The 20707-nt window shown below is 41.7% G+C and overlaps 1 protein-coding gene, 1 long non-coding RNA gene and 1 pseudogene across 2 annotated transcripts in view; 1 reads left to right on the top strand and 2 right to left on the bottom strand.

Annotated features, from left to right (window-relative positions):
• Positions 1-785: 785 nt before the first annotated feature.
• LOC114231117 (uncharacterized) lies at positions 786-4364 on the bottom strand. Its single transcript, XR_003617090.2, has 3 exons — positions 4267-4364; positions 1583-1660; positions 786-812 (listed from the first exon to the last, which is right to left on the bottom strand). It is a non-coding gene; the product is annotated as an uncharacterized LOC114231117 (long non-coding RNA).
• Positions 4365-10604: 6240 nt separating this feature from the next.
• LOC103285374 (RNA transcription, translation and transport factor protein-like) lies at positions 10605-11476 on the bottom strand (annotated as a pseudogene).
• Positions 11477-15266: 3790 nt separating this feature from the next.
• NCKAP1L (NCK associated protein 1 like) overlaps positions 15267-20707 on the top strand; it is a 41219-nt gene continuing 35778 nt past the window's right edge. The window contains exons 1-4 of the mRNA XM_008140805.3: positions 15267-15421; positions 16479-16589; positions 17258-17350; positions 19177-19233. Of these exons, the coding sequence (XP_008139027.2) occupies positions 15320-15421; positions 16479-16589; positions 17258-17350; positions 19177-19233 (363 nt within the window). The 5' untranslated portion in view covers positions 15267-15319. The remainder of the gene's footprint in view (positions 15422-16478; positions 16590-17257; positions 17351-19176; positions 19234-20707) is intronic.

Below are 20707 nucleotides of genomic sequence, written 5' to 3'. Positions count from 1 at the left end.
CAATCCCCACAGCATTTTCCTGGTCAATAAGTTCTCTCTCTCTTTTTTTCTTTCTTGCTCAACCCTCCCAACCCCCTGACTTAATCTTCTTTTTAAAACAATCTAGGTTTAAAGATGAGCTGAGGTTAGGAGAGAAGAAGGAACATGAAACCTTCTAATGAACAGACAGACAGGAGGGCAGGTGGGCACAGGGTGGGGACCTCCAGGTCAGATCTTCTCTAGCTTGGCAATGAGGTCGACATAGATTCTGACCAGCTCATCAGTTTCTTTAGTCTTTTGTTCCATGGCCTTCTCCAGCGAGAGGACACACATCTGCTCCTTCCTCAATCTCTCCTGGAGGGCCAGGGCCTCTGCCTGAGCATAGGTTGCTTCTTATATGTGCCCTCACCAGAGATCAGACCCACACCCTTGGCGTATTCAGACGACGCTCTAACCAACTGTGCTACCTGGCCAGGGCCAAGATTTTACCAAAGTTTAAAAAAAGATTTAATAAACCTTCTATCTGTTGTTCTTTTTGCTGTTGTTAATTTTCACTTGAGGATATTTTTAGACAGAGTGGAAGGGAGAGGGAGAGACAGAGAAATATCCCTGTGAGAGTGAAACATTGATGTGAGAGAGACACATCGATTGGTTGCCTCCTGCACATGCCCCTACCAGGGCCAGGTATCCAGCCTGAAACTGAGGTACGTGCCCTTGACCAGAATCAAACCCTGATCTTCATTCCACTTGCTTATGTTCCAACCACTGAGCAAAACTGGCTAGGGCTATATGTTGTCTTTTTAATCCACAACTTCTCTGTCAGTTTTTCTGACCTATGGGTAGAAAGAGTACATTGAGGTGGTGTCATTTTGATAGCAAGTTTTTCCCCCCGTTAATCCTTACCCAAGGATGTTTTTACTGTTGATTTTTTAGAGTGAGTGGAATGGAGAAAGGGAAGGGGCGAGAGAGAAAAAGAAACATTGATGTGAGAGACACACATCAATTGGTTGCCTTCTACCCAGGGCAGGGGAACGAACCCGCAACCTTTAGGTTTGTGGGCCGATGCTCTAACCACTGAGTTATGCCAGGGCATGATAGCAAGTGTTTTTATGGAAGGCATATATTTGATGTGTTGTGAGTAGCATTTCAAGTAGAGTTCTAGACAGTTCTTTCTCCAAAGTCTGATTTAAAGCTATCAGGACTTGCCCTGCATTCTGTTATAAGGGGAGGAGGACTTAGAATAGAAAATATGCTTAAAAAAATCCTCACTCGAGAATACGTGTTGTCTTATTTTTGAGAAAGAGGAAGAGAGAGAGAGAGAGAGGGAGAATAATTAATGTGAGATAAAAAATTGTCTTTCATATGTGCCCTGACCAGGGATTGATTGAACCTGCATATTTTTGGTGTACAGGATGACTCTACAACCAACTGAGCACCCTGGCCAGTGCAATATGGTTTATTTTTTTAAAGAGTAAAAGCTTGTATAAGAATCTTTGAAGATTTAGAGTACAACGTTAGTAATATTACTTAAAACTATGTTCATATGTTAAATATTATGTTAATGTATGTTAAAACTATGGTATTAGTTAAAAAGTTACTCTACCTTTTCTGTAGGATTTATACTAGTAGTTGTTAGGATGTTGATCAACCATAGTCTCTTTTTTCTTTGTCTCTTGAGTCACTTGATAAAAACAGAGGAAGGAGATGACCAAAAGAGGAAAGTTAGTTGGAAACCAGAACTAGAGAATTAGTCTAGATAACCAATTCTAGGAGATTAAATACTTTATAAAAAATAGTTGATATTGCCCTAGCTGGTTTTGCTCAGTGGTTAGAGCGTCAGCCTGTGGACTGAAGGGTCTTGGGTTTGATTCCAGTCAAGAGCACGTACCTCTGGTGCAGGCTCGGTACCCAGCCCTGGTCAGGGTACGTGAGGCAACCAATCGATGTGTCTCTCTCACATTGATGTTTCTCTCTCTCTGTCTCTCCCCTTCCTTTCCATTCTCAATAAAAACATCAATGGAAAAAACATCCCTGGGTGAGGATTAAAACAAAACAAAACAAACAAACAAAAAAGAGTTGATATTACTAAATGTTAGAGTAGGACTTACTGATTTTGTGCTAGCTTGTTTTATATAGTTCCTCTACACCTTCCCTTCTCTCTGTGAATGTGGTAGGTAACTCCATTGATAGCTCCTCTAACTCTTGGATGTGCCCTTCAAGCTTGTTTGGTTGGGGATCCTCACCTGGTTCATGTATAGTACACTGAACTATAATTTTTCCCCTTCATCATTTTAAAAATTGGTTTTTTATACCTTGAAAATCTTACATAGAATTCCCCTATGTAATCAAGTCCTTGATGGATTAAAGTCCTAAGTGGAGCCTTAGAAGAAGGAATGGAAGTACTCAGAGCCCATGAATACAGTTCTTTTAAAATTTGTAATTGAAGCTGAGGCATCTGCCATGTCTATGACTTAGTGGCTATTTCACTTTGAGTGTCCAACTTAAAGATATTCTGTTTTCTATTCCAATACCTTCTGTATGATGATTTCTCTTACTTTTCACAAACCAGTATTTTAGAAGCAAATGTCTTAAGAACAAATGAAGGAGAATGATGTTATTAGAAAGAAGAACAGAGGAAGAAGTAACACATGTACTAAGCATTTTTATATTGTTGCATAGAAGGCTAGATGGCAACAGAGATTTGCGTGTCCCTGAAAAGTGGCTGATCTGCTAAGGACAACATTTCCACTTCATTTATATTCAGGTATGGTCATGTGACTAGTTTTTGCCAATGGAATGTGAGTGAAGTATTCTCTTCCGGGCTGAGGTGGTTAAGAGACAGCTGCACCTCCTCCATTTCTTTAAAAAAATTTTTTTTTGGTAATGTATTTTTAATTTCAGAGAAGAAGGTAGAGGGAGAGAGAGATAGAAACATCAATGATGAGAGGGAATCATTGATTGGCTGCCTCCTGCACTCCCCCTATAGGGGATTGAGCCTGCAACCTGGGCATGTGCCCTTGGCCAGAGTCAAACCTGGGACCCTTCTGTTCACAGGCCGACGCTCTATCCACTGAGCCAAACCGGCTAGGGCTCCAATCTCCTTTTGTGGCAGTTTGTGAAGCTAAGTGTGGAAAGTGACAGTTACAAGATGAAAAGAGCCCGTGTTCTTGAATTACTACCAATACTTGCACAGGGATTGTATACAAAGATACTTCTGTTGTATTAAACCATGATATGAACACGGTTTGTGCTTTATCTGTTAAAGGAGCTTGTATTGCTCTAACATCTTAATTTAATATTAATCTACCTTGTGAAGTAGATATTATTTCTTTCATAGATGAGGAAGAGAAGTAACTTCCATTTAGGACAGAGCAGATTTGATTGAAAAACAAAGGAATTCTCCATTATAACATGTTGAATCTTCAAGAAAAGACATTAGTTGAGATAGAATAAATCCCAACCTTTCAGATTACAAATTTTAGTTTATACCAGTAATTTTTCTATGGACACTGACAAGATATTGATAAGGTAAGAAAACTCTTTTTTTTTCTTTTTCTTTTTCTTTTTTAAAAAAATATATTTTATTGATTTTTTAGAGAGGAAGGGAGAGGGATGGAGAGCTAGAAACATCGATGAGAGAGAAACAACCAGCTGCCTCCTGCACACCCCCCACCAGGGATGTGCCTGCAATCAATGTACATGCCCTTGACCGGAATCGAACCTGGGACCTTTCAGTCCGCAGACCGACGCTCTATCCACTGAGCCAAACCGGTTTCGGCAAGAAAACTCTTAATTGTTGTAAGTGAATTTAGATTTTAATGAGGCTCCTTTTTAAAAAAAATCCTCACCCAAGGATAGTTTTCCATTCATTTTTAGAGAGAGTGGGAGGGAAGGAGGGAGAAGAAGAGAGAGAGAGGGAGAGAGAGAGAAAGAGAGAGAGAGAGAAGCACTGATGTGAGAGAGATACATTGATTGGTTGCCTCCTGCATGTGCCCTTATTGATCTGGGGCTTGAGCCTGCAACCCAGGTACATGCCCTGGACTGGAAATCAAACCCAGGACCCTTTGGTCCACAGGCTAATGGTCTAACCACTGAGCAAACAGGCCAGGCTAGACTCCTTTTTACTGGGTTGCCTATCTCAGATTTACTATTTTGATGTTTTGGGAGAAGGATTTTGTGGGAGGAGTAGTAAGACAATTATTCAGGGATGCAATACTTATTAGCTATGAAGGCCTTAAGATCTAAGCCTTCATTTATGTCTGTGTTCACTGTTTCATCCTTGCTCACCTGTAATCCAGATGTCAGGGTCAGGAATCTGATTGTCAGCATTAAAAAGTTTTTCACTTGGTTCCAAACTCAGAGAAATCACTTTTGGCAGATTAAATGGCTCTAAAATAAAGCAGAACAGAAGTTGTAGAAACAGTAGGATGTTCCTTCTGTGTTTTATTCCTCTCACTCAGCTAAGACTTCTATAGCTATGAAATATGGAGGGCAGGGAGCAATAGAATTTGATACCACTTATCTGCCCCCCAAATGAAAATGTTACGTTTACCATTGGCAATTCTATGGACAGTTAGCTTCATGTTCCTTGAGCCTTTTGATTAGGACAACATGACAAGCATTATATTTGCCATTAGCCATCTTTCTAGATACATTTGGATTTTTCTAAAAGGCAAAAGTTCTTGTTAAACGGCTATCAGGTTTTGCCTGTATTCCACCCTCCATTCCTTTCTGGAAATGCTGAAGACATTAAGAACTGAGAACTGCTAGATGCTATGTATGGTCAGAAACCTTTTTTTTTTTTTAAGTATTTAATCTTGTGTATTTTGAGTTTATTTTCCCCCCTCCAGTGAATTAACAGTTCTTATGAGGAAAACTCACCTTTCTACATGAGGCCAGATGATATTGTAACCTGCTTGCTTGTAGCCCATTGTTTAGGTCATAAGGACATATTTCTAAGGCTTTTGGTTCCATGATGCCTAAATAGCAGGGACCATGGATTGGCAAAGAAAATATTGACATTTGAGATCAGGTGGCCTATTTTCTGTTCTCAAAAGAAGAATGGTATGAAAGATATGGGTATCTTGAGTCCTACTTATGAACCTTTTGGATAACTCAAAGCAATAACCTAGCCAGTTAGATAATAGGAGAAATTCACTGCTTATATGCCTTGGAAGACCAAAAACTAACATTTATACATCTTTTTTAGTCTTATAGGTTGTTTTAAGTAGAGCACTTTAAATAGAGTATTAAACAGGCATAAGATGAAGTTTAACACCATAAGCTTGAGTGCTGGAGAAAGCAACCTGAGGCAGCTTGTTCATTTACCTGTTTAACATTGCCCTCTTCCACCTCTTCTCCAAACGTATCTAAATTAAGGTCTTTGCCAGAGGAGAATGCTACTTGTCAGATAATTCAGCATAACTACTTTTGGGGAGAGAGGATTGGAAGAATGAACAATATCATGTTCAAGTTCAGGCTACTTCATACTTATCTAAGAAATAGAGGCCTGGTGCACAAAATTTGTGTGGGGGGGAGGGGTGTCCCTCAACCTGGCCTGCACCCTCTCACAATCTGGGACCCCTTGGGGGATGTCCGACTGCCATTTTAGGCCCCATCCCACTGGCAGTCGGACATCCCTCTTGCAATCTGGGACCGCTGGCTCCTAATCGCTTGCCTGCCTGTCTGCCTGCCTGCCTGCCTGATTGCCCCTAACTGCTTGCCTGCCTGTCTGATCGCCCCTAACCACCTCTGCCTGCCTGATCACCCCTAACCACTCACCTGCCTGCCTGATTGTCCCTAACCACTCACCTGCCTGCTTGATTGTCCCTAACTGCTCATCTGCCTGCTTGATCACCCCTAACCACCTCTGCCTTGGCCCCTGCTGCCGTGGCTTCATCTGGAAGGTCATCCAGAATGACATCTAGAAGGTTGTTCTGCTGTCCGGTCTAATTAGCATATTACACTTTTATTATTATAGATGCCAGTCTGAAATCTCTAAAGTTGCAGGTATTATCAGATGAAGACTCCCAGAAGTGAACTAAGAACACACCATCTAAAATCTGTTGCATTTTACTGCCTATAGGAGGTCTACCTTCCCTTATGGCTAGCTGTCTATAGCTATTCCAGCAGACATTCACTTCAAGGACTCCCAAGTTTCTAGGCAACAGCTATAGCTGAGAATTCTGCAAAGCAGGGATAGCATAGTCTGATAAGGGGGAAAAAAAGATCAAGGCAGACTGGCATAAGCAGCAAGGATAGAAAAGTGCCTAGAATAGCCCATTTCAATTCTGCTTTGTATCATGCCTTAGGCATAGACAAAGGGCACAGAACTAGACTGTTAAATGTCAGTTTTCCTGAGGGGATTTAGGTGATTAAGTCCAGGGATTTAGATTCAGGTACCTTTCAGGAACACAAACCAGGGTGGTTATTTAAAGCTTACACTGCATTTTAACGATTATATTAGAGCCATGAACACTTATTATGAAGTAAATTGGATCTCTGGAAAATAAAGACTACAGTGCAGCTTCTGGTCAAGATGGGGGTAGTAGATAAATGTGATACACAGATCCTCCCATGATCACATCAGAATTACAACTAAACTACAGAACAATCATCATTTAGAATGACCAGACTTCTAGCTGAATAAAAGTCCTAGGGACATAAAGAAGAAGCCACATTGAGACTGGTAGGAGGGGCAGAGATATGGAACAGGCTGGTTCCACACCCAAGTGTGATGGATAAAAATTGGGAGAGATTTCTTGGTTGCAGAGGTCTCCCCTGAGGAGTGAGGGGTACCATCCCCACACTAGATCCGTCAGTTCAGGGTTCCAGTGCCAGGAAGAGAAGTCCCCATAACTTCTGGTTGTAAAACTCAGCAGGGATTGAGGCTGAGTGAGACGGAGGGCAGCGGGAATTGCAAGAGTTCCTCTTAAAGGGCCCATGCATGGAATTACTCAGATTTTCTTGCTCTTAGTGCAGCACTGGGGCAATAGCTCAAAAGACACCAGGGACGAACAGGGAGGAACTAAATTGTCTGGCATTAGGGCAAGAGCTGGAGGGGTAGCTTTCTCCTAGACAGAAGTGCTGGCAGAGGCCATTGTTCCTTTTCTGAGCCCTCCCTACACAGACCCAGAAGACTGATGTCATATCTGAGCCTCCATCAACCTGCCTACCACTATTAGCCCAACCATTGGTGATTCCCTGAGACTCTGACCCACCCAACCTTCAAGCTCAACCAAGCTGTTTCTAGTGACTTTTCCAATGGCCTGTCTTGGCTCATGCTTCAAACTTTCCTAAAAATCTCTCAAACAAGCAGCATCTGGCCTCGGTGTGCCCAGTATCTCATGCTATGTGGCCTCAGGTTTGGCACGAGTGGCAGCCAGCTTTGGTCCACAGCTTGGCTTTGCTTGGGAACTTCCAAGCCCAATACAAGTAGCAGCCATCTGCAGATCACTTTATAGCTCATGCTGGGCAACCCTGGGCAGAACACATGTGGTGGCTGACCTTGGCCTGCACCTCATGGGAGGCCCCAGAGATAGCGCACCTGATGAACAGCTTCAGACCACATAAAAGCACCATTTCAACAAGCAACAAAATCAAGAGGCAGATTAAGCAGGCACCAGAACCCTGCTGAAGTAAGTCCTGCTTTAGGGGTTGGGCCCCTGCACAGTTGGTCTCCATGGTGGTTGCAGCAAGTCCTTGCAGCTGAATGGCCTTGGGTTAAGTCCCTTCCATTGACATGCCAACAACAATTAAGTATAAACTACAACAGGAGGGTATACATAGCCCACATGGTGGGGTAAGGATGTACCTGGAGTGCCCAGCTTGGGTGACTGGGGAGGCTGTGCCACTGTACCCTACAGAACATCTACTGCATAAGACCACTCTACCAAGCCCAGGAGATGTAGCAGCTCTACCTAATACATAGAAACAAACACTGGGAGGCTGCCAAAATTAGGAGACAAGAAACATGTCCCAAATGAAAGAACAGAACAAAACCCCAGAAAAAGAGCTACTAGTAAACAAAATGGAGACAAGTAATATAGTACATGCAGAGATCAAAAACACTGTAAGAACGTAGGGGAGGAGTAGTTGAGCTTAGTAAGAACTTCAACAAAGAGATAGGAAACATAAAAATGGAACTGGAAAACATAAAAAAGAACCAGTCAGAAATGAAGAATACATAGTGGAGTAGATGAAGCAGAGGATCAAATCAGAGATTTTGAAGAAGCAGAAATCACCCAATCAGAACAGAATAAAGAATCCAAAAAGTGAGTATAGTATAAGGAGCCTCTAGGACAACTTCAACATACCAACATTTGTATCATGGAGGTGCTGGAAGGCAGAAGAGAGAGAACAAGAAATTGAAAACCTATCTGAAAAAATAATTTTTAAAACCTTCCCTAACCTGGTGAAAGAAATAGACACATACAAGTCTAGAGAATTCCAAACAAGATCAACCCAAAGAGGCTCACACCAAGACACATAAAAGCAGCAATAGAAAAGCAGTTGGTTACCTACAAGGGAACTCTCATAAGACTGTCAGTGGATTTCTCAACTGAAACATTGCAGGCCAGGAGGGATTGGCAAGAAATATTCAAAATGCTGAAAAGAACCTACAACCAAGATTACCCAGCAAAGCTATCATTTAGAATTGAAGGACAGATAAAGAGCTTCCCAGACAAGAAAAAGCTGAAGGAGTTCATCACCACCAAATCAGTATTACATAAAATGTTAAGTGGCCTTCTTTAAAAAGAAGAAAAACATTTAAAAAATGAATAATAAAATGACAATAAATACATCTCTATCAACAAATCTAAAAGATAAATGAACAAGCCGAATAGAAACAGACTCATAGATACAGAGACCATTTTGATGGTTGCCAGATGGGAAGGGCATTAGGGGGATGAGTGAAAAAGGTGAAGGGAATAAGAAGTACAAATTGGTAGTTACAAAATAGTCACAGGAATGTAAAGTACAGCATAGGGAATATCGCTAATAATTTTGTAATAACTATGTATGGTGTCAGATGGGTACTGGATTTATTGAGATGATCACTTAGTAAGTTATATACTGTCTAACCCTGGGTTACACACCTGAAACTAATATAATATTGTATGTCAGTTTTAATTGAAAAAAGGAAATAAAAAAAGGGCTAGCCCTAGCTGATTTGGCTCAGTGAATTGAGCGTTGGCCTGCGGACTAAAGGGTCCCAGATTTGATTCTAGTCAAGGGCACATGCTCGATCCCCAGTGGGGGGCATGTAGGAGGCAGCTGATCAATGATTCTCTCTTATCATTGATGTTTCTATCTCTCTCTCCCTCTCCCTTTCTCTCTGAAATCAAAAAAAATATATTTCAAAATAATAAAGGCTACACTATAATATAATACTGTATATAGTTATCTTTAGATTTTTAAAGATAATGGGAAAAGAGCTTTAATACTTAAATATTACCATCAGATAACTCCAAACCTTTATTTTAGTCAACAGCCTAGTTTGACCACACTGATAAGACTGGTCTCAATAAACAAAGAGTGCTTCAGAATAGTCAGTGAGAATCGGCAACTTTGAATTATTCACCTAATCCTATATAATAGAACCCTAATATGCAAATAGACCAAATGATAGAACGAACACTCCCTATGATGCGCACTAGCCACCAGGGGGCAGATGCTCAACGCAGGAGCTGACCCCTGGTGGTCAGTGTGCTTCCACAGGGGGAGTGCCACTCATCCAGAAGCTGGGCTCATGGCTGGTGAGTGCAGCGGCAGTGGTGGGAGCCTCTCCTACCTCTGCGGCAGCGCTAAGGACCCCTTGGGGGATGTCCAACTGCTGGCTTAGGCAGTTGGACATCCCCCGAGGGGTCCCGGACTGCGAGAGGGCACAGGCTGGGCTGAAGGAACCCTCCAGTGCATGAATGTCGTGCACCAGGCCTCTAGTTATTAATAGTTGAATATTGAATTAGGGAGGCCAACATTATAATGGATGCCATTTGGTTTAATATACGTAGTTGGTGAAACCTTGATGTATCTTGACACTAAAAGATCTTGAGACCTACCTTATTCTTGAAGCATTTATCTCAAGAGTCCAAAGGGAAGTGTCATTCGAAGAGGGAAACAATTCTCTGTAAGGCAAATAGCTGAAATTTGAGGAGAGGGAAAGCACAGTACCTCTCATTCAAGTTAGATGAATAAGTTTTCTGTTCAGGCTACTCAATTCCTCTTTTTACACCATATGTTCTATGGCTTCTCAGAGGTTTGGAAGTTTTTGATATTATATTTAAGTCTTGGAGAAGTGGTTCTTAATCCTGCTTGTGTATGAGAAGCACTGAATAGTTTTAAAACAACAGATCCTTTGGCCCCACTCCAGAATGATTGGGTTAGAATCTTCACAAATGGGGTCTGGCTAACTGTGGCTTTAAAAGAGTCCCACAGGGGGTTCTGATTTGTATCTAGAGTTACGAGGCGCTGCTCCGGTGTACTGAAACTACCTTTGGATGGGCTCCTTTAGTTTCTAGGAGGAACTCCAATAGTGTTTCTCTAAAGACTACCAATTGGCATGATTAATCCCATTTTATTTTTGTCCATTTTCCCAAACGTTATTAAAGAAAAAGCAACGATGGTAAATCTCTAAAACATAGTCAATTTTCTGGGATTCTTCTCTTGAAAATGTGATGTTTGATTTTGAAACACACACCACAGTGTGCATGGTTCCCAACTGTATTAAATAGGTGAGAGGCTGAAATCCTAAAAGGTTCATCTTCCAACTTTCCCCAGTCTGTGGTCTGATCAGCAATAATTGCCTGAACAGCTACTATGTCTTCATTAATTTTTGTCTGTAGCTCTCTGAGCTCTTCTATATGCAGCAATCACAGAATTTGAGCAGCTCCTCAAAATTCATTAAGAACTGCATCTTCTGTGTCAAAACCAAGAATATGCTTGTGTAAAGCAACAGGCAACCCCTCTTTTGCTTGATTTGCTTTAGCAACTGCATCCTGTGTCAGGTGTTCCTGGACCAAAATGCAAATTGCCTTAAGCATTACCAGGTAATTATCATGACATTGAATCTGAAGAAGGTTAGCCAAAGCTATTACACCAGCCTTAAAATCAGGATTATTAACATCAAAATTGATTAATGGCTCTGCATTTTTAGCTGCATTGTCAGCATTTTTTGTATTATCAGATACCAAGTCCTTATATTTGTCATTGTTATCTCCATATTCAAGTCTAATGGCTAAACCAAGAAGTCAGTCAATTACTTCTTGTGGATCTTGAATCTTCAAAGGACAGTTAACATCTGTGAGATACTTTTCAAAGAACTTGGGCCAGTCACTGCTGTGGATGTTTCTTAAATTACCTCTGTCTTCAATCTTGTAGTGTCTGATTTTTTCTGGTCTTCAAGCCAAACAACAAAGTTTCTAAATTCTGTTTCATCTTTGCAATTGAAGCCAGAGGGGTTGTGGTAGTCGAGGGCTGTCAGCTTGCGGCGGAACATGGTCCTGGCTTCCCGCTCCGTTCCCCGGGCTTCGGCCCAATTAATCCCATTTTAAAACCTGGACTTTTTCTTTCTGGGGTGCCAAGTAGAATTCCACAGAAAGTGATAAGCTCATGCATACTCAGAAATCAAAATTTTATGTTTTTGTTGGCATTCCTAATTTAATGTACAGGTATTGAGCCAAATGTTTATATATACCATATTATTTAATCACTTCCACAGTTGTGTGAGGGATGACTACCAATTTACAGGTTAGGAAACTGGCTCAGTGGTGATAGATAGCCTAAAGTTACAGAGCTAGTACATGTTTGAATACCATTATTGTTATTTGAGGCAATACATTTAAAGCACTTAAAGTACCTGGTTCATAGTAAATAGCTAGGTCATCACTTTACGTGTAGTAACTTATTTAATACTAGAGGCCCGGTGCATGAAATTTGTGCATGGGGGGGCGTCCCCTCAGCCCAGCCTGCACCCTCTAAACTGGCAGTCAGACATCCCTATCACAATCCTGGACTGCTGGCTCCTAATTGCTCACCTGCCTGCCTGTCTGGTTGCCCCTAACTGTTTCCCCCCCCCGCCCCACCCGCCAGCCTGGTCGCCTCTTACTGCCCCCTCCTGCTGGCCTGGTCACCCCTCATGGCCCCCTACCAGCCTGGTCGCCCCACGCAGCCGGCTTGTTCAGTCGTTTGGTTGTCCCTCACTAACCCCCCTGCCAGCCTGGTCATAGGCAGCCATCTTGTGAGGGTGTGAGGGTTAATTTGCATATTACCTCTTTATTATATAGGATTTTCCCCAAGTTAGGAAATATTAGCAATATCATTCCCATTTTATAGGGAGGGAAACTGGTTTGTAAAACTGAGCTGGTGAGAGTTGGGATGTGAATTCAAGCTCTCTGGCTTCAGAACCTAAATCATAAGGCTTAGCTTAGTGTATTCAACTACATTTGAACCCAAAATTCTGTCTGATGATGAAATGTAGGCTTTTCTTATATCAAGTACAGGTAAGTAAGGGTTTCCAGGCCCAGCAATCTTACAGTTCAGCTGGGTGGCAGTATAATATGAAATGGACAATTAAAGGTGGACCTGAATTTAGTAAAGGCTGGACTTGGGTCTATTTGTGCTAAATCCAGGAGATTGACTAAGATTTAGGTCAGCCAGAGGGAAAAGCATACATAAGGGAGAAAGGTAGAATGAATATAGCATATTCACAGTACACTGAGAACATGGTTCCCACTACGTTGAGAAGTTCATATTAGGATACAGCAGAAAATAAGATTATCTTGGTATGGAAAGTCTTCAAGACAATTTTCGGATAAGGATAAGAAATGCAAGTGAGAAAGACCCAAAAGAACTATATTAACTTGCAAGAAGGCTATTGTTACACTGCTGCTCAGCTTCCTAGATGTTGGTATCTTACTACCTTCTCTTTATTCTTCCCCATCAAGGTGAAAGACCAATAGAAATCCTACAAACCTACCTGGGTTTCTTTGATAACAACAGGTGATTCAAATATTCAGGCCTAGTATTCCTAATGCCATGCTCATAGCTTTCCAGGGACACACCAGTAAATAAACTGGAAGGCAGATTCTATTTTCCAAAAATGCATTTTCCCTTGGAGATGTTTGAAATTTCACGTGTTAAGCATTACCATCTTCATGTTTATTTGAAAAATACATTCTCTTGGAAGCAAACCTATTACACATTCCTTAAATAATAATGCTAATCAGTTTCCCTCTCCCTTGGTCCCAGGATCCATTGGGACGATGTGAGCATCCTGGATATGGAAAGTGGCAATGATTGAAAAGTGTGGAAAAGGTATTAGAAAGGAGGTGGATATGAAGATAACTCTTGTTTGATTTAGAGTTTTTCTGAGGACCTCTGCCTTGAAAGATGCTTGAAAGTGAGTTAGTTTTCTTGAATTAGGGTGTTATAGCCTGGTTGGAATGGCAAGAATATTTTAGTGCCAAAATTCACCCAGTCTTCTAAGATTTAAAGTTTATTATTAATCTCAGTTAATTTGGTTCTTCTTCATGGGGCCTATTTCCCAATTCAATATTAATAATTCAACAAATAAATCAGCATATTTATTGAGTGGCAGTTGTGTCCAGGAGGTGGTATCAGTGTTTCTCAATATGTGTCTGATGGAACATTTGTATCCAAACCTCCTAGTATTCTTATAAATGCAGGATTCTAGGCCCCACTGCATATTTACCAATCCTGAATCTCCAGAGATAGGGATTGATCTCTGTTTCCTAACTACCTTTATTTATTTATTTTTTAAAATATTTTATTGATTTCAGAGAGGAAGGGAGAGGGAGAGAGAGAGAGAAACATCAATGACAAGAGAGAATCGTTAATCGGCTGCCTCCTGCAAGCCTCCTACTGGGGATCGAGCTGCAATCTGGGCATGTGCTCGTGACCTGAATTGAACCCGGAACCCTTCATTCTGCAGGCTGACACTCTATCCAATGAGCCAAACCAGCTAGGGCCATAACTACCTTTAAAAACCATTGTAGTCCTAGTTGGTTTGGCTCAGTGGATAGAGCATCAGCTTGCAGACTGAAGGTCCTGGGTTCAAGTCCAGTCAAGGGCATGTACCTAGGTTGCAGGCTCGATCCCTGGCCCTGGTCAGGGCATGTGCAGGAGGTAACCAATTGATGTGACTCTCTCACATCAATGTTTCTCTCTGTCTTTCGCCCTCCCTTCCACTCTCTAAAAATCAAGTGAGAATTAATAAAAAATACACACACCAAAAATACCACCATTGTATTAGAGCAGTGTTCTCAAACTTGAGAGTGCATTGGGGTCACCTGGAGGACTTGTTATACCAGAGTACTGGACCCTACCCCAGAGTTTTGGATTTAGCCTCAGAATGTGTACTTCTAATAAGTTTCCAGGTGATGTTTGTGTGACCACATTTTGAGAATCACTGTACTACAGCATTTCGAGGAGTATAAAGAAGTATAAGATACAATGCTTATCGTTAAAGAGCTTATAATGTAATTGGGGGAGATAATACATACATTTAAAAATATAACAAAAAATTCAATGTTATATATATAATATTTGACATTGGATGGGATAATTTTTCCCCATTTTTTAAAAAGTATATTTTTATTGATTTTTTACAGAGAGGAATGGAGAGGGAGAGAGATAGAGTCAGAAACATCAATGAGAGAGAAACATTGATTCAGCTGCCCCCTACACATTCCCCACTGGGGATGTGCCAGCAACCAAGGTACATGCCCTTGACTGGAATCGAACCTGGGACCCTTCAGTCCACAGGCCGATGCTCTATCCACTGAGCCAAACCGATCAGGGCTGGATGGGATTATTAAGAGGAGTTGGGACTTAATCTGGGCCATAAAGGATGGATGGGCCTAGGGTTCATGAGAGAATCACATAGGCATTCTTGATGGGGATATAAAAAAAGGAAATATAAAGGTGCACGGGAGTGGGGTGGTCAGTATTTGTTTATCTGATATAGAGCTTTATATAGGACACTAGCGGAGGAGTAAGGCCGAAAAGGTTGATGCCAGACTCTGAAGAGCCTTGAAAGCCTGTCTCTTTCCCCTGTCTCCGCCCATTTCACAGCCTGAGCTGCACAGCTAGAAAGAGGAAGTCTCCTCTGCTGAATGTGCAAGAGGAAGCACAAGAGGGTTCTGAGGGCCTGTGAGCCGCACTGACGGCTTTTACCCATAAGCCAATTGTAGAGGCAACAGGAAGACCAGCACACGAAAAGGGCTGGGTGCCTCCGCCCAGCGGGTGTCACCACCCAAGCTGAAAGTGTCTGGGGAGATCAGGCATTGCTGTCCCATGTTCCGCTCTCTCGGTGGCCACCATGTCTTTGACCTCTGCCTACCAGCATAAATTAGCAGAAAAGCTCACTATCCTGAATGATCGTGGTCAGGGGGTTCTCATTCGTATGTATAACATCAAGAAGGTAAGCATGAGCAACTGGACTAGCACTAATTATTCTAGCGGTAATAGGGCTGGGAACCCTGAGGCCAGCAGGTCCAGTGGTTAGACTTTCTCCTCTTTCCCACTGGCTTCACTGGCCTTCAGTCACTTGGATTTATATAGGCGAAGTGGACAGGGAGGCTTTTTTCAGGGCTTCCCCTTTCTAGGTATGATTCTCACCCCAATGGGAGTGTTTGTTTTCTGCTGGGTATGGGGTAGGGGTGGTGTGGTAAATAATTGTGTTATGAGTCACTTGGGTAACAGTCTGGGGTCTAGAATTCTGGGTTGTATTGTTTATTGCTGATCCCTCAGCCTCTGAAGATATCCAAAGTTGGGTCTCAGCAAAAACATCTGAAGAAGTACTTCCCAAAGAGGAAAAAAAAAAAATTTGTTGTGATATTTACATTAAAACGAAAAGAGTAGTTGCTTTCTGAGGTACTTAGAGTCTGAGACAGCTCATGCTGTGGTTGTATATTTGTGTGTTTAGGATAGGAACTGTGGCATCGAGAGAAGCTGGTGGCAAGGGAAGTAAAGAGATAAAGACGGGTGGGAGTGGGGTGTTTCTCAAAGAGAGAATAGTGGACCTGGGGAGGGAACTTACGTGCATTTTTAAAATAAAGCAAATCTCCAGGAACATGGTTTCTCTGTCCCCACGTCTCCTTTAATAGCTCTTTGGGATGATTTACTTATATAGTGGACATAATTGTGACACTGAGTCTCCCGCAAAGTGTAACTCCTGAGCAGCTGCTTTTCTCACTACTTCCGGCTTCAGCTGAAGGGTGGGGAGAGCTTCCTCTTTGTGCTGGGGCCAAGCAGACATTAAACTTTACACAGCAAGACAAGATGCCAGGTTATTTAGCTCTTCTGATAGTTGGCTTAATGTCCTTGAACTTGTTCCTGACCTGCTCATGCTTTTATAATGAATCCCCAGATTCCCTTTCCCTAAGAAGAGATTTTTGTGAGAATGAATGATGAAGGAAGAGGTATGTTTATGGGGGGCAGGAGAAAGGGTTGAGATACAGTGTGGTTTTTCTGTGCAGACTTGTTCAGACCCCAAATCCAAGCCACCTTTCTTACTGGAAAAGTCCATGGAATCATCTCTCAAGTACATCAACAAGAAATTTCCCAACATAGATGTCCGAAACAGCACGGTGAGGATGCGATCCCTCTTCTCTCCTTTCTCTGAAATAACTCTATGCTTGGGTGGCAGGAGATAGCATAATCTTCTCTTAGTTTTCCTAGGCTCAATCACAGGGCTTCAGGTTATTGTAGTTTTGAGAATTCTGAGAAAGATAGAATTTTCCCAGGGTAAGTTGGAACAGAGCATTGCCCTTTTCTCCATCGCAAAATTCATGAGAACACATTTTTTTGTGGAGGAAGACAGCTCTACTAACCCAGCAGGGTGCATATGTTTTATTGTTGTTCCTGTTTCCCACTCAGTGTTTCCTTGCAAATTATCTTAGAATTATGCATCTGGTGGGATATCCCTTATGAATGTTAGCACTAGATTCCTTATCATCTCACCTGTAGCATCTTCTCATTCTGCTTCTTTTGACTTTGATAAACCTCTAGGACCTTGCATTTTCCTCTCACTTAGCACTCTATATTTAGTCAGAATCACATGCAACTATCCTACCTCCTAGGTAGGAAACCTCCTCTGTTTAAAGACCCTCAGAGAGTTGGAAATTTCCCAAGTTCCTTTGTCAGTGTATTTCAAGTCTCTTCAAGAATGTTTTAGGTATAACCCCTATTCTTCTTGGGTTACTTTGAACACTTGTCTTCTTACTTTAAAAAACAATTTGTTTTGTATTTCTCTCAGCAACATTTAGGACCAGTACATCGGGAAAAAACTGAGATAATTAGATTCCTCACCAACTACTACCAGTCATTTGTGGATGTCATGGAATTTCGGGTGAGCTCCCTTTAACTCAGGTCCCAGGGTGGGCATTGTCTTTCTGAGGCTATTCCTTCTTTAATAAATCTTCATTTATGTTGCTTAATACGATTTCTTTAAAAAATAAGATGTACTAATATGGAAGGGTATCTAAGTTGTTAAATGAGCATGAGTTACAGAATAGTGTATGATACAATTATATTTTTATTTTAAAAGATACTAAGCTTATACACTACACATAGTGCTAGTATATACATAGGAAAGATTTGGAATATTATACATTAAACTAAAAAATAACTAATTTATTAAACTTTACATTTTGTATTATTTGAGTTAAAAATTTTAAAGTGTTATTCCCCAATATTTTATTACAAATATACCTCTCCTGGATTTCCTAATTGTTAGTATTTTGCCATGTTTGCTTATCTTAATTTTTTTTTCCTGAACCATTGAGTTAATTGCAGACATCATGACATTTCCCTCCTAAATACTTTAGCATTCAGCTGCTAAGGATGAGATATTTTCTTACATAACCCAAATACAATGATCATACTCAGGAAGTGTAAAATTTCTACAATATTATTAGTTAATATATAGCCCATATTCACATTCCTCTAGTTGTTTAGGGATCATACATTGATTTTAGTTGTCATGTCTCTTTAGTTTATTTTCTTTTAATCCTCACTGGAAGATGTTTTTCATTGATTCTAGAGAGAGAAAGAGAGGAGGGGAGAGGGGGAGAGAGAATGAGAGAGTGTAAGAGAGAAACATTGATGTGAGAAACATAAATAGGTTGCCTCTCACATGTGCCCCAACTGGGGATCGAACCTGCAACCTAGGTATGTGACCTGACTGGAAATTGAGCCCACGACCCTTCAGCATGGAATGGTGCATAGGTTGATGTTCTAAAAAACTGAGCTACCCATTCAGGGCATGTCTCTTCAGTTTTTAATCTAGAATAGTTGCCAGATATTTTTTTTGTCTTTCTTGACACTGACCTTTTTGAAGAGTCCAGACTAGTTATTTTTGAGAATACCCCTCAATTTGGATTTGTCTGATTGTTAACAGTGTTTCGTAGCAATACTACACGAATGATATTTTATTTGAACTTTAAACCATGAGCATGTATTATTTTTGTCAATGTAAACAAACTAAACATTATTTAGTACAATATTTTTGAAAGGCAAATTGATAATGTGTTTCAAATGCTTAAAATACACACTTTAAAAATATTTTTATTGATTTCAGAGAGCAAGAGAGGGAGAGTTAGAAACATCAATGATGAGAGAAAATCATTGATCAGCTGCCTCTTGCATGCCCCACACTGGGGATTGATCCCACAACCTGGGACAATACTATAGTATTTCTTCAGATAGCACCATAACATGGGACTCTGCCTCATGACCTGTGTCTACCCTAGGGAGATAATTCAGGCCATTGATCAGATCACATAATAAAGAGGGAAGTGGGGACATGAAAAACTAAGATCTGAAGGAGGGTCAGGTCAGAGGTTATTAATCTTGGAATTAAGAGTAGTGATTAAGAAGGAGGAAAATATTGGTAGAGGTAGTGGAAAGCATGCTGGAAGCACTGGGATGATAAGATCAGGAAGAGTATATGTGACTTGTGCTTGTGGAAATATGGCATTTGGCAGGGTAAAGCCCTATAGGGGCCCACTGACAACTTACTGGGGAGGAACTCCCTCTATTCAGCAATGCCTCTCTTATGTTACTCAGTGGTTTCCTAAGACTTATAAGGGAGAGAACCCTTCTCTTCAAATTCTGGTAGTAGAAGTCATATTCTCTTTATTCTTTACTCATTCTCATCTCCAATTCTACCCTCAGGATCATGTATATGAACTTCTCAACACCATGGATGCCTGCCAGTGCCATTTTGATATTGTAAGATTCTGTGCAATTCTCATTTATCCACAGAAAATGTCTCAGTTGGGACTGTGTGAAGTGGGAGGGAGTAGAGGAATAGCGATTCCTCCAGGACTATATAATATATAATATATAATCCTATCTAATAAAGAGGGAATATGGTAATTGACCCTCACACCCTCACAAAGATGGTGGCACCCACAGCCAATAAGAAGGGAATATGCTAATTGACTGCCCCACCCTCAAAGATGGCAGTGCTCACAGCCACAAGATGGCGGTGCCCAGTCCCCTCAGCCCTGCCGGGGCGACAGGTGGGCGACAGGCGGGCGGCATGGCCAGGCCCGCCCCCAGGCAGGTCCGGCTGCTCCGTGCACCTTCCTCCGGAGTCCCCCAGTCCCCTCAGTCCCCCCAGCCACCCAGGGCTGGCCCGAGGTGCAGGCAAGCCTCGAATGGTGGCTGCCCAGCCGCCCAGGGCTGCCCAAGGCTCAGGTAACCAGGGCCAGCCGAGGCTTATGCTGCTGGCAATGGCAGCAGCAAAGGTGTGATGGGGGTGTTGCTTTCCCCTGATCACCGGGTCGCCTCCCGCCCCTGAGGGCTCCCGGACTGTGAGGCGGGCAGGCTGGGCTGAGGGACCACCCCCACTCCAGTGCATGAATTTTCATGCACCGGGCCTCTAATATATAATAATGTATATACAAAAGTGGGCAAAAATAGGTTTATAGTTGTGAGTATGTGAAACACAGAGTTTATTCTTTTTAAAAAATATATATTTTATTGATTTTTTTACAGAGAGGAAGGGAGAGGGAGAGAGAGTCAGAAACATCAATGAGAGAGAAACATTAATCCGCTGCCTCCTGCACACCCCCCACCGGGGATGTGCCCGCAACCAAGGTACATGCCCTTGACTGGAACCGAGCCTGGGACCCTTGAGTCCGCAGGCTGACACTCTATCCACTGAGCCAAACCGGCTAGGGCGAGTTTATTCTTTTTTAAATATATATTTTTATTGATTTCAGAGAGGAAGGGAGTGGGAGAGAGAGATAGAAACATCAATGGTGAGAGAGAAACATCGACCAGCTGCCTCCTGCATGCCCCACACGGGGGATGGAGCCTGCATGTGCCCCGACTGGGAATTGAACCATGACCTCCTCATTCATAGGTTGACACTTAACCACTGAGCCACACAGGCTGGGCCAGAGTTTATTCTTGTATTATTATTTATTATTGTATTATTTATTTGTATTACAACTATACACCTACTTTTGTCCACCCCTATATATAGTATACTATGTAATGAATGAATAGCTATTCATTCCAGGACTATAGTTCTTTCATAAAAAGTGTTAAGTTAAAATGTGTTTACATGTGAAGCAGATTAGCAATGTGATTTATTTAATATAGAAATTACACACACAGTGTAATTTAGAGGTTGGAGGAAGTCCTTATTCCACTTCCTCCAACCTCTAAATTTACCTTATTTCCTGGCCTTCTT

Source organism: Eptesicus fuscus, chromosome 7, assembly GCF_027574615.1.
Source record: "Eptesicus fuscus isolate TK198812 chromosome 7, DD_ASM_mEF_20220401, whole genome shotgun sequence".
In the NCBI taxonomy this organism is placed as follows: domain Eukaryota; kingdom Metazoa; phylum Chordata; class Mammalia; order Chiroptera; family Vespertilionidae; genus Eptesicus; species Eptesicus fuscus.
Note: the sequence above shows the minus strand (reverse complement) of the source record. Positions and strands in the feature narration are given on the sequence as shown.